The sequence below is a fragment of the Vanessa tameamea genome, chromosome 5, assembly GCF_037043105.1.
Source record: "Vanessa tameamea isolate UH-Manoa-2023 chromosome 5, ilVanTame1 primary haplotype, whole genome shotgun sequence".
NCBI classification, from domain to species: domain Eukaryota; kingdom Metazoa; phylum Arthropoda; class Insecta; order Lepidoptera; family Nymphalidae; genus Vanessa; species Vanessa tameamea.
The window spans coordinates 4,993,302-5,007,399 of NC_087313.1; the positions used below are offsets into that span (position 1 = coordinate 4,993,302).

The following is a 14,098-nucleotide window of genomic DNA, read 5'->3' on the forward strand; positions in this document are numbered from 1 at the left end:
CGGGCCGACACACTGCGTACAATATTACAATTGTTTAGGTCTTTATAAAAGCATTCGAAATACTTTCCCTTTTAGGAAAATACAAACCGAAGACGGAAAGTCAAATACTTCAGATCATCATTCGTGTCATCAGTACTTTGGTACTGGTTTTGTTTTATTAAAATTCGTTGTAAAAACCGTCCATAGACATTAGCATTGTAAGAAATATTAACCAGCCCATACCAGCACAGGATGTGCTGTGCCTGGCTCACTCAACCTTCAATCCGGAACACGTGTTGGACACGTATTTTTGACGTCATTACCATCACCTATATCTTATAGAAATATACATGTTGATTGATAGTAGTTTCTCCATGTACTTTAGCTTTTCTCACAATCGTTCTATTTGAAAGATAATTTACTTTTAGAAATCTCTCTCAACGCGACTTCATACTTTATACCTTTAAGGTTTAAGCTATTTGTTTTTAAAATTATCTTCATCTCGAAGCAAGACGTGCATAGGTTCTCGTAATTAAATACACTATTAAAATAACACTATAATAATGCTACTTTAGCTGGTATTATCTAGTTTTGTTAAACTAATATTTGATTTAATTCTTTAAATATTTATCAAGAAAAAATATTTTATATTGTTGTAATTGAATTGTAATGTTTTCGTTTTTTGTCCTCTACCTTAAGTTGTGCTTGAAAGAGGTCGCTGTCTTAGCGATCAGGCTGGCTTGTAATGTCTTACTTGTCTTCAAGTTTTATTAGGGATCAATAAAGTGTTTTTGTTGTATTGTAAAGTAGTGAATATGTTATAAACTGGCAGCTAAACATCAAGGTATGATTAAGTTATATACATATACATGTATATATGATATATATATAAATAAAATAATAAGCAAGCAATGTCTGTGCAGCAGGTAATTGTATATGTAATTATGGAGATCTACAAATCTAGTTACATTTGGTTTTGGTATATCCGTTATAGTTTTGCCAACGTTTGAAAAATATTCAAAAACCGGTTATTTTCTCTCAGACTTCTAAAACCTTGACATAATAATCGTCTTCGTATTCGGTCGAAACGGCCGACGTGCTACTAGCCAACTGCGCTAGTGATACTATCGTGCATTATGTGTGCACAGATGCACACTATTCACGATTTGATGGGATCGTAATCCGACACGATCGAAAATAGTTCAGGCTCAGGATCAATGGCTTTACGTGCTTTCTGACGACCGGGAACATAATGACTGTCTGATAATTCCGTGACTGGGAATCTCATTATATATATTTTTACATGACCCAAAATTTGCGTCTAATACATCAGGATTAACAGCGTTAGAAGTTAACCATTAGACCAACGGGATATTAAAAAATAATCAATTTTTAAAAACAATATGTAGTTTGGTATCTATAATATACTAATTAATTATAGTATACGTTAATTTGTTAGACATAATATAACATACATATATAATTGTATTTAAATAACATGACTGTATTTTTAGATGTTGAAAAAGAGTAACTACTGAGTTTCTTGCCGTTTCTTCTCGGTAGAATCTACATTCCGAAGCGGTGGTAGCTTTACTTAAAATAGTTTGTTAAATGACTATTCAAAAGTGCTTGAATAGCCTACTTGAATAAAGTATATTTTGATTTTGATTATATTAACATTTTAATTATTGTTATCTTTCGACAACTTTTCGCAATCAACTTCTGAAAGTTTTGTCCTTAATTAAGCAAAAAGTGGTGGTTACAATAAACTGGAAAATATTTGGAAAACCGTTGAGTCAAATAGGAGATAGATCGTCTAGAAACTTTATTAAATTCACAAGCGCCGCATAAGAAACGTGATCCTCTTGGAAAGCTGTCTCGTGGACAGCATTTCCCAATTAACAAATGCCACCCAGCAAAAGAATCTTATCTAAGGTTGAACGCAGAACGTTCCATTGAATATACCTTGTGAAAAATTTTTGGATAATACGAAATAATGTACGGTAGTTTTCAATTTAAAAAATGTATGAATTTTTTATCATTAGAATTTCATTATTTTAAATTTTATTTCTTGTATGTAATTGGTAGGCTGACGGGCAAATAGGCCATCTGATGGTAAGTTGTCACCACCGCCCATATACATTAGCGCTGTAAAGACGTTAAACATTACTCACATCGGCAATGCGCCACAAATCTTGAGAACTAAGATGTTAAGTCCCTTGTGCCTGTAGTGTAGTTTGTAACTACACTCACACTCACTCGCCCTTCAAACGGGAATACAACAATACTTAAGTATTGCTTACAATATTAGGTATTGATTGAGTGGTACCATATCAGGTGGGCTGGCACAAAACCCTACCACCAAGTGGCGGTATTTTTAAGACACTGAGGTTTGTATACGTACTATATATTAGATTTTTGTCTTCATCGAAGCGTAATTAATGATTAATCGTTATTTTCCGTATAAACTATGAATATTTTTTTCTTTTATCATTTTCAGTGCTAGTACACTAGACATAATAGTAATTGTCGTCTATAATCGTGTTACTGTCTCAGAATGCGTTAAACATCATCGCTACTTGTCGTTTGTTTTCGCTAGAGAAGTGATTAACTTGCGGGATGGGTATGATAATAATACAAGTGTACAACGTTAAACTTCCGTGAGGCTTTTGCATAAGTTAACCACAAACCTAGTTACGTGAGTATTCATTAGTAAAATGTAATAAATTATTAACAAACGAATATATTTAAATTATCTATGAACTTCTTTTAACAGTGTAATATAATTTACATAATATTATTTTCTAATGAAATAAAATAAAAACAATCGCAGATATTTAAATGTAATCGTACAAAATGGTAGTCAATGAAACGTCCCAGAGAACGTCATCCAATTAACAGTTGCTAAGTAAAAAAAAATCTAATCTTAGGTGCGAGATGAACCTTGGCCGAATAACATCCTGTAGAGTGCTGATTGCGACTGTATATTAATGGATGAAGGCCCAGCCCACTTCATTAAAGCGAACAAACAAGAGGGGGTGCGAATAGGCTCTTTATCTCGTCACCCTCTCAACCTTCGCGCTACCCTAAACATTAAGATGACATTACAGTTACTATGGCGAGCCATTTTTTAATTTTATCCCGTGTAATCGTGTTTATATTTGATTTAGTTCCCCGTGTTGGAAACTTGCAATATATTCTCACTAAAAGTTAATAATTAATTAATTTCTTTAAACAATGTTGAAGATCGGATCGATGTGTAATGACCCGTTTTATATAAATCAGATTGTTATTGTACATCAATAATAATCAATCGTTTTTGAGTCACGTGTATGACGTTATACGACTTCGAAGCTATGAAAACCTAGCTACCAATCACGACTTTTGAGATGTTTGTGGATAATAGAAAAACACGTTCAATTGCTTGTTAGTTTATTGCTAAGAAGGAAGTTTCCCATAGCAACCCGAGTAACAATAAATACGAGTGTTAACCATAGCAACACGTATAACATATATCACGTACCCCCTTAAAGTAGTAATTTGTAAAAATATTTTCTTTGTGAGCGTGTACGTCGCTAAATTTCAAGTCAAACAAATCTATAGTTAGTTTGTTATGTCTCATGATGAGCGGTATTACGTTCATATTTAGAAATATCGTATAGATTTAGTAACAGTCTGACCGATATGTAGGTACGTGTATCCGAATTTATATACTCTGAACAAAACAGTATTCTCATGTTTTTGCGTTAATCCTCGGATAGTTATTGATTTTGTGTTTTTAAGTGACTTTTTTATCATTTTTTTATTTCAATTCCCTTTGTTTCCGTGCTTCAGAATTTTATTCGGTTATTAAATTTTGTGTGATATGTTTTTCGTGTTTACATCGGAGTAATAAATCATTTTGTTTATTTTATGGCGTATGTGACACATGTATATTTATACTGTTTAAAAAAAACAGTTGGAGCTTTTAAAGTGAATTTATACTACATATATATTGTTTCCTGGTAGTTTTAGTAAGCGAACTTGAACCACATTTTACCTCGAATCTTAATCTAGGAAAATATTCAGCTATTTGATAATAAAATGATTGTCCATTAATATTCTTAAATTTTATTTTTCCTTTCGAAACAATAGAAATACATTTTGCTTTCATCCTTCTAGAACATTAACCAACAAAATTATATACTCACCAAACTCACTCAATTTATACTGTTTTAACGTTTAGTGGTCTAATTTTTTAAATATATTAGAGTTTTGCTTGAAATATAAAACGAATTTACCGTATATCTCCGTTCCTGTGGAATATAAATGTTTCTCGTATATTACGCTCTTAAATTATTTGATAGTGAACTTTTGTAATATAGTGTTGGCAGTAAAGAATGTCTTTGTTTTAGGTGTGCGCCTTATCGCCAAGGGAACGGATGTCCGAATCTCTCGCGCTCACATACGCGGAGGCGCCAGGACGACCCTTACCTGACCTGATCGCTCAGCCCGGTCTTTCTTATGACGAGGTTTTACACGATGACTTTCGATTCGACCTGAATGCGCACGATGTCATGGTCTTCCTCCACATACAGAAGACTGGAGGCACATCCTTTGGAAGGCACCTAGTCATGGATCTGGATTTGAAGGTAAATTTTCGTATAAGTTTTTGTTTGTCAGACATAATAAAACAGTCTCAGATTATACAGTATATACTGCTAATCAATTATAATTTAACGAAATGTTAATTATTATTGTGACAGAAGTACCCATTACTCAAAGTTGTTTCTTCAATCAAAGAATATTCAAACTTGAATTACAATTTGATAATTGCAATAATCAAAACTGTATACAATTTAAATTTTCATTCTAAAACTTCTTTAATATTTCATCGAGTTTGAATATTGATGATCTTGTCGTAGAATTATGTGAATTGTAACTATGCCGGCGTGGAGTCCGCCCCCGCAACCTTCATCGTAAATTCGTTAATCAGCATGTCACTCTGCTGGTTTGAAAGAGTTGCCTGAGGCCTATCGTATATTAATGGTGCCGTGTAAAGTTTTCCTGCGACCGATATTTTGTTGCTAATTTTTTTTATTAGTCGAAGTAGGTTCATTTGGAAGATTAATGTTACTAGCTTTAAAATTAAGCAAAAACTTGAGGTGGATTGTCCTCTACAATTCTAAATAAATATATAGCGTGCGACAGTCTTTCCCTTTCATAAAAAAATCAACCTTTTTAACGCATCAGCGATCAGTCAACTTTTTTTGGTGATGCTCCATCAACCGGGATGTAGGGAGTCGCGTAACTAATCCTCGATCAATTTTAAATGGAAAGTCTATGAAAAATCTTAGGGGAACGTGAAAATCATGTGAAGTGGCAGAGCTCAGCCAACAAGCTATTAAAGCAGGCGTGTGGGCGATGACGTTGCAAAAAACAAAATGGTGGAAACTCTGAAAGAAAATCTAACGTCACGCCTTTATAAGTGCGGCCTTAGCAAGGCAATCAGTTTTAATTTTATAAGTTAACGTTGTAAAGACGTAATAACCATAATATAATATTAGCGTTCAAATAATGAAGAATAGTAACCTTTTTTTACATTTAACATTGTTTTATATTAAATTATTATTATTAAATGTAAAAATGAGTTTGTTTATTTGTTTGTGTGTTACGCTTTCCCGTATTATCTATCATATATGTATGATAAACGATCGTCATTATTAATGCATACACATTGTAAAAAAAGTGTCGAAAAAATACCTAACACCTGAGTCCCTCCCCTCACACGTGAACGAAGCCACGCCGGTAACTAGTTACTAATATTTTTAATGACATTGTTTAAGCGATAAATGTATCAAGCGTAGTTTGAAAAGCTTATCTCGATTTTTTCCTATCATGTTGTTTTGAATTAATATCTGGGAATTATTGCCCGAAACTACCCGTTATTCGACGATAATTGAATTAATAGTGATTTTGAGTTCATAGGTCAAAGTTGCTTGATATGATATTTATGATATTGATATCATATTTAGCTCTTCATCGCAGTTGTTACTGGGAGTTGTTTTATTTTTATATAAAAAACTAAACTGAATCCGTTCAACTAGTTATCGAGTAATTACAAAGCAGAGTGGGCTGGTTTTAATTGCGTTTTATGTGGTTAAGTGGCACTTTATAATTATGATCGTTATAGCTTTTTCTAAGTACTTTCATTCTGTACAATTTATGATGAATGTTAGGTTGTAGAATGTGTAACAGTCAGATATTATTTCTCTATTCTGTAACATTTTATGGAAAATAGTCGAGATTGTTTAGATATTATATTTTTTACTGGCTTTTATCAATTTATTATGATAAAGTTAAATTATTTAAAAATATTTTACCGTTTAATTAAATAATGAATTTGATACAATTTTTTTACTTAAAATATAAAATAATTATGTTAATCTTTATAACGTAGTGCTTATAATATAATTATAACTAGCGACCCGCCCCGGCTTCGCACGGGTGCTATGTTGATACTAAATATACTGCAGAATGTCTTATAACGTTCACAGTTTTACAATCATTAGACAATATACCGCTATGTCCCTGCGTTTTAAATCTGTAATATCTTCGAAAATATTCATTTAAAATACATGTTGTAAAGGGCCTTTTTGATATATATTATATGTACAATGTATTTAAGGTACTTAATTGGATAAGGATTAATGCTGTATTGCTTAAAATCGCTTCGAATATAAGCCATTATTTCTCGTAAAAAATAAAGGATAAAAAACGGTTATTGTGGGTTATCCCTAAGAAATAGACGTATACTATAGCGGACTTTTTTGAAGACCTTTTTGAGGTGTACAATACTGTAGTACATTATTTGATCTATCTCGTACGGTTCAGCCAGCGATTGCAATGCAAGCTCAAAAAATGTGTTTATTTGCGACATGAATTCAGAAACCTCTAAAATTACCAGTATTTCCCTACGATATTGTGCATGTATTATACATATAAGAGGAAGCACTTCAATCTACCTATTAATAAACCGCATCAAAATCCGTTATGTAATTTTAAAGAACTAAGCATACATACATAGATGTCCCTATGTACAGCGGTAAGCGACTTTGTTTGCTATATTATGTACTATGTAATAATGTTCGTTTGTTCGCTATCAGCCCTCAAACGACGGATGATTATGTAGTTTTGATATTTTTGATGAAAATGTGATAAATATTTGTTAGTATGTATTTAAGCGAGACAATCAAACAAAAAACTATAGTTATTTGCATTTGTATTGAAGAGTAAAATAACATCGCGTGATTTATTTCCGCGGTTTATATTCAGTTAATTTTATTGTACGTTTTAACTTATGTGTAAAGTGGTAATAAAATTAAAACTCATTAATGTGTTGAAGTTAAATGTAATAAATCTTGTGACTTTAAAAATATTTTTCTAAATGTAATATAATGGTGTCCGAAAATATATAGTATCTTAAATCTTTTCCCGGCAACGCATTTGTCGGAGCGGAAGGCGAAGAGCGTGACCTTCTCTTATGAATAACAGCGCACTGCTTTGAGCTCGACAACGCTACTGGACAAAATAATCGCGCGATTTGAAGATTTTAACTTGGTGGTCGGGCTTTGTGCAAGCCCATTTGGGTAAGTACCACCTGCTCATCGAATATTCTACAATAATTAGTATCGTTGTGGTCTAGTTTGAAGGTTGAGTGAGCCAGTGTAACTACACGTACAATGGATATAACTCAACCTAAGTTATGTTATGTTAGGCGTATTGTTTATCGAATGACTTATATGACCGGCTATGTCTGGCCGGTGTTGACAGTCAGTGTATCGTAAAAATTCACTGTTTTTTCGCACGAATAATTATAAGAAAATTTTAAATATAACCACGCAGTATAAATTTCTTCAATACTAAAAAAAAATTCTGACCAGAATTACTCTTCTACAAACTATTCTTATATTGTAATGTAACTTCTTTTGTTTCAAGTACGCGTCATGGTATACGCATTATGATGACGCGGTTATTGAGAATGTGTGTGAATATATCCGATCCAAGAGTATTATGTCAAATTTTATTATTATTTAGTGTCTATCAGTGCCAAAAGGTCGTACGTAAAAATGACGTTCCAATTTCAAATTGTAAAACTCATAAGTTACTAATTATAAAATTCATAAGTTCAAATATTATTATACATAATATTATTATACATAATATATTATACATAATATATTATACATAATATTATTATACATAACATTTGAAGCGAAACATGTGAAAACATATTTTTCAAATAAAACAGAAGGAATATTTTTTTTTATATTTCTTTCGTTTAAATAACATAATAATATAAACCAAACACTACAATTCAATTTTAATTATTTCTAACATACTAATTATGCTGACCTTTTAGTCTAGTACACTCATTACTATGTATTATTATTGTACATAATAGTTTTCACCATTATTCGTCCCGTTTAATAAGACAATGGTTAAATTACTAGTTCTAGTTTGGGTCGCCAAGTTTGGACGGTTGTTTTCAACCGCACTGTAAATATTTAACGGTATTCTAGTTTCGGCTTTTCGTGCCGACTGCTGTGGACCAGACAATATTAGTAACTAGTAAAGGAGGACGGATTTACTTTAGGTCGTAACAGTATTGGATCTGGCATCGTTTGTTGTGCATGTTAAAAGTTATTTGTTATTTTAACTAAAAAGGATGATATAATTATGGTTATATAAATTGCGTAGTTTTATGACAAAATTTATAATTATAAGTTACAATCGTAATTATATTTATTTATTTAAATATTTGTTGATATGTATATATACTGAACGTAACGTTAATGGTAATGAAGTCAAACTCGGCCGACGTTCTCCTCATTATACGCTTGTGCCAATTTTTATGGCGATCAGTTGAAAATCAACAGCGATATTACTCAGTAAATTATAACAAAACGTATATAAGTATACAAAAAGTATCATTTTTTTTTATACAAAACAATAATGATGACCCTTTTGTAATGCCACTGAACCCTAACCTAAAAAGCAAGGCTTTGTTTGGCAGAACTTAAAAAAGGACATCAGTATGTACGAACGTGTTACGCGAAAGATCGGATGCGGTATCGTCGGCAACATTTGCCTCGATTCCTAGAGAAACAAAGATTTGAATCTTAATGACACCTATTGGAGCGCTAGACACGTAGATAGTTGAAAAAATAACAATAGTCTTTATGTAAATATGACCCAACTATCCGATGATTATTTTAATAACCTCTTCTGCGAATATATATACCATAAAAGGTGTGCAGCACAAAAAACAAACAACATTAAAGCTACACAAAGTGTTTTATCGTATAGTATTTTTTACTAACAGAATGCTAAAAAACCTTCGGTCTTCTAAAGCAACAACTGAATTTGAAACATCACGAATTATCCTTATAGCATTAACTTAATCTTTGATATTGTGTGCCTCTAACTCAACGACGACTACTAAAATCTGAATTGGATTTATTGAAACACGCATAGTACTAATACAAATACCAAAATCACTCCAAACACTCAAATATTTGTCATAATCGGGGTTAAATTACGCGACTATTTGCGTAACTGATCGTCTAAGTGTCCTTTAGTGTACGTATGTACGAAAACTATTAATAAATAATATCGGAATTGTTACTCTGCTATTTTGGCGATCTACTACTTTGGTTTCGGTTTAAGGGCGAGCTATTTATACATAACATTCCATTGGCGAATTGATAGTGTTTGGTATGTTTTATATTTCCAGCAGTCCCAATATCTTTAAACAGATGTGACCACAGTCAGTTGGTGACGACTACTCGGAATTTGAAAGTTTGGTGATGGCTGATCAAAAATCAAAATCGTATTATACTTTTTTCAAGAAAACTTTTGTTATGTCGTTTAGCCAGATTATTACGAGTGAAGCTATCGACGGTGATCTATATAGATAGTATTGACAAGAACCGTCAAGATATTAAGTTACTTTATCTCAAAGTAATTTACATATAAAGGTATTATTTTATTCGTATAAGTTAAACTTTTTATAAATTGTTACAGACTAGCTAGAGTTGGCGTTGATAATATTAGTTTTTTTTTATATACAATTAATCGTATGTGTTAAATGAGTATGTGTCCTGTTTCACGACGTAATTAAATTCTATGTTTTTTTTTAAGTCCACATGTTCGCATTGTGTAACAAACGCTCAAACAAGTAACCATCGCATATATAATATAATACGAATAAGATGAACTTGGATAGCAAATTTCGATATAAACTTTTATGAAGGTTTCATCGTGGCTCCACAATCGGCGATAACCGTACCTTCTCCTCGTTACCGTAATCTTTTCTAGCTCCATGTTCCCAACGAAGGATAAATGTATTCAGACCCGACTTTAATTTTATACCTCCTGTATAAATATGAACACTTTCGTATAAAATCCTGTTAACTCCGCATTGTTCCTTGACACTAACATCCCAGCACTTGTTAAACCTCTATTGTTGCTCGGTATGCGTGTGAATGAACGTGGGGTGTGTTAATGTTAATGGTTACATGCATTCGTTTTATCGATATCGCCTTTATTTACATTTTGAAGCTTTTAACGTTTCAGTTAGGCTGTTATGTTTTTGAAAAAAATAAATCGAATTCATTCTATTTTTATTGTTAAAAGGATTTTAATCTGGAATGGATGGGACATGCGTTGTCTTACCAGCAGTGCGATTCTGTAAGAATTGACTTCGTATCTGACTCACTCGTGAAATGTTGACATCTTACGGTGATACACCATTCTGGTAGGTGTATGCTATAAATATTATAATAAATGTCGCATATATTATTCTGACGTTTCACGCTCGTGTTTTGCGGTGAGTTTCGAATTTCTTCTAACAGAATACCTCTAGAGTTCGAAGTTTGAATTATGTGATATCTATCTTCGTCATTTTATTTTTGTGTTTATTTCTGTTTAGTTAAAAATTATGCTAGTCTGAAAATGTTGACAATGCCATGACATGACATGAAAATGCTAGTTGACAGATGTTGGTAATATTTTAAACATTTTATCTGAATATTCAAAGAAAGCTTCAGGCTGTCTTGGCGACTATCTAGGCACATGAAATGTGACTCTTTTGTAGTTAAATATTTTTCGCATGCAAAGCTGCAATAAAATACTTGGCGTTGATGATATATAGTATGTATACAGTGTAGTATATATATAAATAAATATTTATTTAAAATTTCAAGACAGATTTACATGTTTCTTACCTAATCAGTATTATTGACAGTGTCAAAAAAACAAAAATAGACTCTCAGAACGTTACGTTAGACGTTACCTTTCGTTATAAAGTGCAACAAAAACAATATTTTTGGACAATTTTACTAGCATGTTATTTTTAATAGTTTAAGTGTTTTAGTTGAGAGTTTATTTGAACTAAATCCGGAGCATTTTGTATGATTTTTACAGTCTAAGGCGTTTGTCCACGCCGGATATCCGCTCCCGCGCAACGTTACTGATTTCACTAGTAATTTCCGCGCCCGTGCGAACTCGGTTCAGAGAACCGCTGCCGCCGCCCACAGGGGGAAACGAAAACGTTTTGCATTTTAAATCGCGTGTGTGTTATTGGTTTTTTTGATTTGAACTTCTTTGAGTAATATTTTATACGTAACTGTGGTAACCGCGATGTGTCCCGTCGGCTTGATGTAGAGTGAATATTTAAAATATCCATTGCATTTTTTTTCTTTGCAGAGGCCGTGTAACTGTCAACGTGCGCGTAAACGCTGCCATTGTTTTCGACCGCACAGCAACGAAATATGGCTCTTTTCGAGATACTCTACCGGCTGGAAGTGAGTACCTTTTGTCTACGCATTCCATATTCCCACATGGCGACGAACTAGAATATGAATAACCTAAAAAATAAACGATTCTCATAGTTTTTTGTTGTCACATGTTCTTCGATTCATTTCGTGGCTGTGACAGCTCTAATCCACACGTGACTCAGCTTAATCTCCGAACGCGAAGCCCCAGTTGATGTGTTGCTAGATATATTCAGAATAATATGTAATAAATTCATGTCAGCATAACAGTTTGGGGTACTGAAATTTAAATGAGAATTGTTATTGGTCGACACTTCGATTTGATTACATCAACTCGGCGCCGAGACTCGTCTCGTCCTCGGTTTTGACGGCGGCTCGTCCCGTTTTGGGCATGCAAATGTGCCGAATATGCGTACTTAGTGTACAGCCATGCAAATTACCTCTCCAGACTATTGTCCACCGCCCTTGGGGATTATGCGACCGTTCCATTAGACGTGGCACGAATAACTGATTGAAAACGATTTTCGATTTGACTAGTGGCTAGAATTTACAATTCGGCGCTCCAGAGGCCCACAAATCAGAAACCTTTTTGTATTTATAGCTCTTCCGGAGGCCCATCGGGTATTGGCAGTGTATAACATACAAAGGTTGCGTAATCAAGTTCTCGTATTATGCTATTATCCCTAGTAAGCACGCGTACATTATGTTGATTAACATTGACGGTTATTTTTGTTTTAGGCGCGAACAATTGGTGTTGAATTGTTAATCGTTGATTAGATCAAATTCGTAGCACTGCCGCCGGTGGCTCATTGATATGCTTAGCGTGCGCGGCGTAAATTAACGTACCATAACGTAGATTGTTGATTTAAAAATCGGCGGTCTATTGAATTGAAAACACGTGTCGTAACTAAATACAACATCGGGCTACTGTTTCCAACGGTGACGATATTTAAAAGGGTTTTCAAGGTCGAACATTAATACTATTTTATAATCGTCCTCGAGTCACGATAGACACCGCTCGAAGCATTTAGTCAGCGATAAAGTATTTCTTATCTTACGAATGAGGCTGCAAGTTGTTTGTTTTGTGATGTTTATTTTATCTCGTAAGCGGGGGTTCTGAACAACGCGACGGTACTTATAGTATATTATAAACAATCGTTTTGTTTTGTGTCCGTATAATTTACAGATTCGACATTAAAAGTCTCTCGATATCGCCATCAGTACAAAGACTCATCATTTAGATGATCGGTCGGAGACAAACTTACGCTACAGCATAACGATCCATTGAAAGGCTCTCGGCAATGATTATTTTATTCAAATATTTACGTACGTAGCGTTTGATTTAAGTATCCCATGTATCACAGATATATCCATCTACGATTTGTTTGTATATCTTTGTTCAGTTTTTTCCGTGTGAATGCATTTACCATTTTTGGAAAAGAGATGGTTACTATTTAGTGATATTTTTTTGCCCTATCCCTCGGCATTCACTGAATATATTTATATGAAATTTAACACGCTTATAATTTAATTTTCAAGGATTTGTTGTTGTTAATGTTTTTTTAAAATCAGTCGAGATCATATATTTTATAAGTTTCTGGTTTCGTAATAAATCGTAGTAACGGCCAAGGTATAATATTAGAGACGGTATTATTTCGATCAATCTCTTTAAGGGCGTATGAGGATATCATGCAGGTAGGTTTTTTACTTTTTAAGCAACTGTCTAAGTTAATTCTTTGTTCTGTTTTACATGGATCGGAATCCTATCATCTTAATACTTAATACGAACGAACGTAAATTGGACAAGAATTAATTTAGGTAATCTTTTTTTTAATCATGAGGAAGTCAATTACTGAAAAAGTATTTGTAAATATTCGTCGTTGTCCTGCTCCTGGACAAAGCCGTCTTGTTTTCTTACTGTAAAGTTTTGGAGTTGATTTCAGTGTAACGGATTGGCAAACTACCAAATAAGTCACTTGATTGTAAATGGCCATCTGTGTTCACAGAAATATCTTTAATTAGTTTTCGCCCGAGGCGTCGCACGCGTTTAAGTGATTGGTCATAATAAGGTAGCCTATGTCGTCCTAGGGGTTCAAGCTGATATCATAACACATTTCATCAAATTCCGTTCAGTGCTTTGTCCGTGAAAGAGCAACAGACAAACAGATAGAGTTCCGTTCACATTGATAACATTAGTATTCATATAGTAACCACAGCTTAGACTTTCAATGTACTGATGACTAAGAGAACTAAGATATTAAGTCCGCCTAGCTCCATCACCCTTCAGAAGTAGTCTAAATGAT

The 14,098-nt window shown here is 33.4% G+C and overlaps 2 protein-coding genes across 2 annotated transcripts in view; one reads left to right on the forward strand and one right to left on the reverse strand.

Moving 5' to 3' along the window:
- The window catches only part of LOC113392519 (MYND-type zinc finger-containing chromatin reader ZMYND8-like), a 281,123-nt gene that overhangs the window by 129,792 nt on the left and 137,233 nt on the right, over positions 1-14,098 (reverse strand). The window lies entirely within an intron of this gene.
- The window catches only part of LOC113392351 (heparan-sulfate 6-O-sulfotransferase 2), a 104,705-nt gene that overhangs the window by 17,513 nt on the left and 73,094 nt on the right, over positions 1-14,098 (forward strand). Inside the window, exons 2-3 of the mRNA XM_064220855.1 lie at positions 4,374-4,610; positions 11,728-11,825. Coding sequence (XP_064076925.1) covers positions 4,374-4,610; positions 11,728-11,825 — 335 coding nt within the window. The remainder of the gene's footprint in view (positions 1-4,373; positions 4,611-11,727; positions 11,826-14,098) is intronic.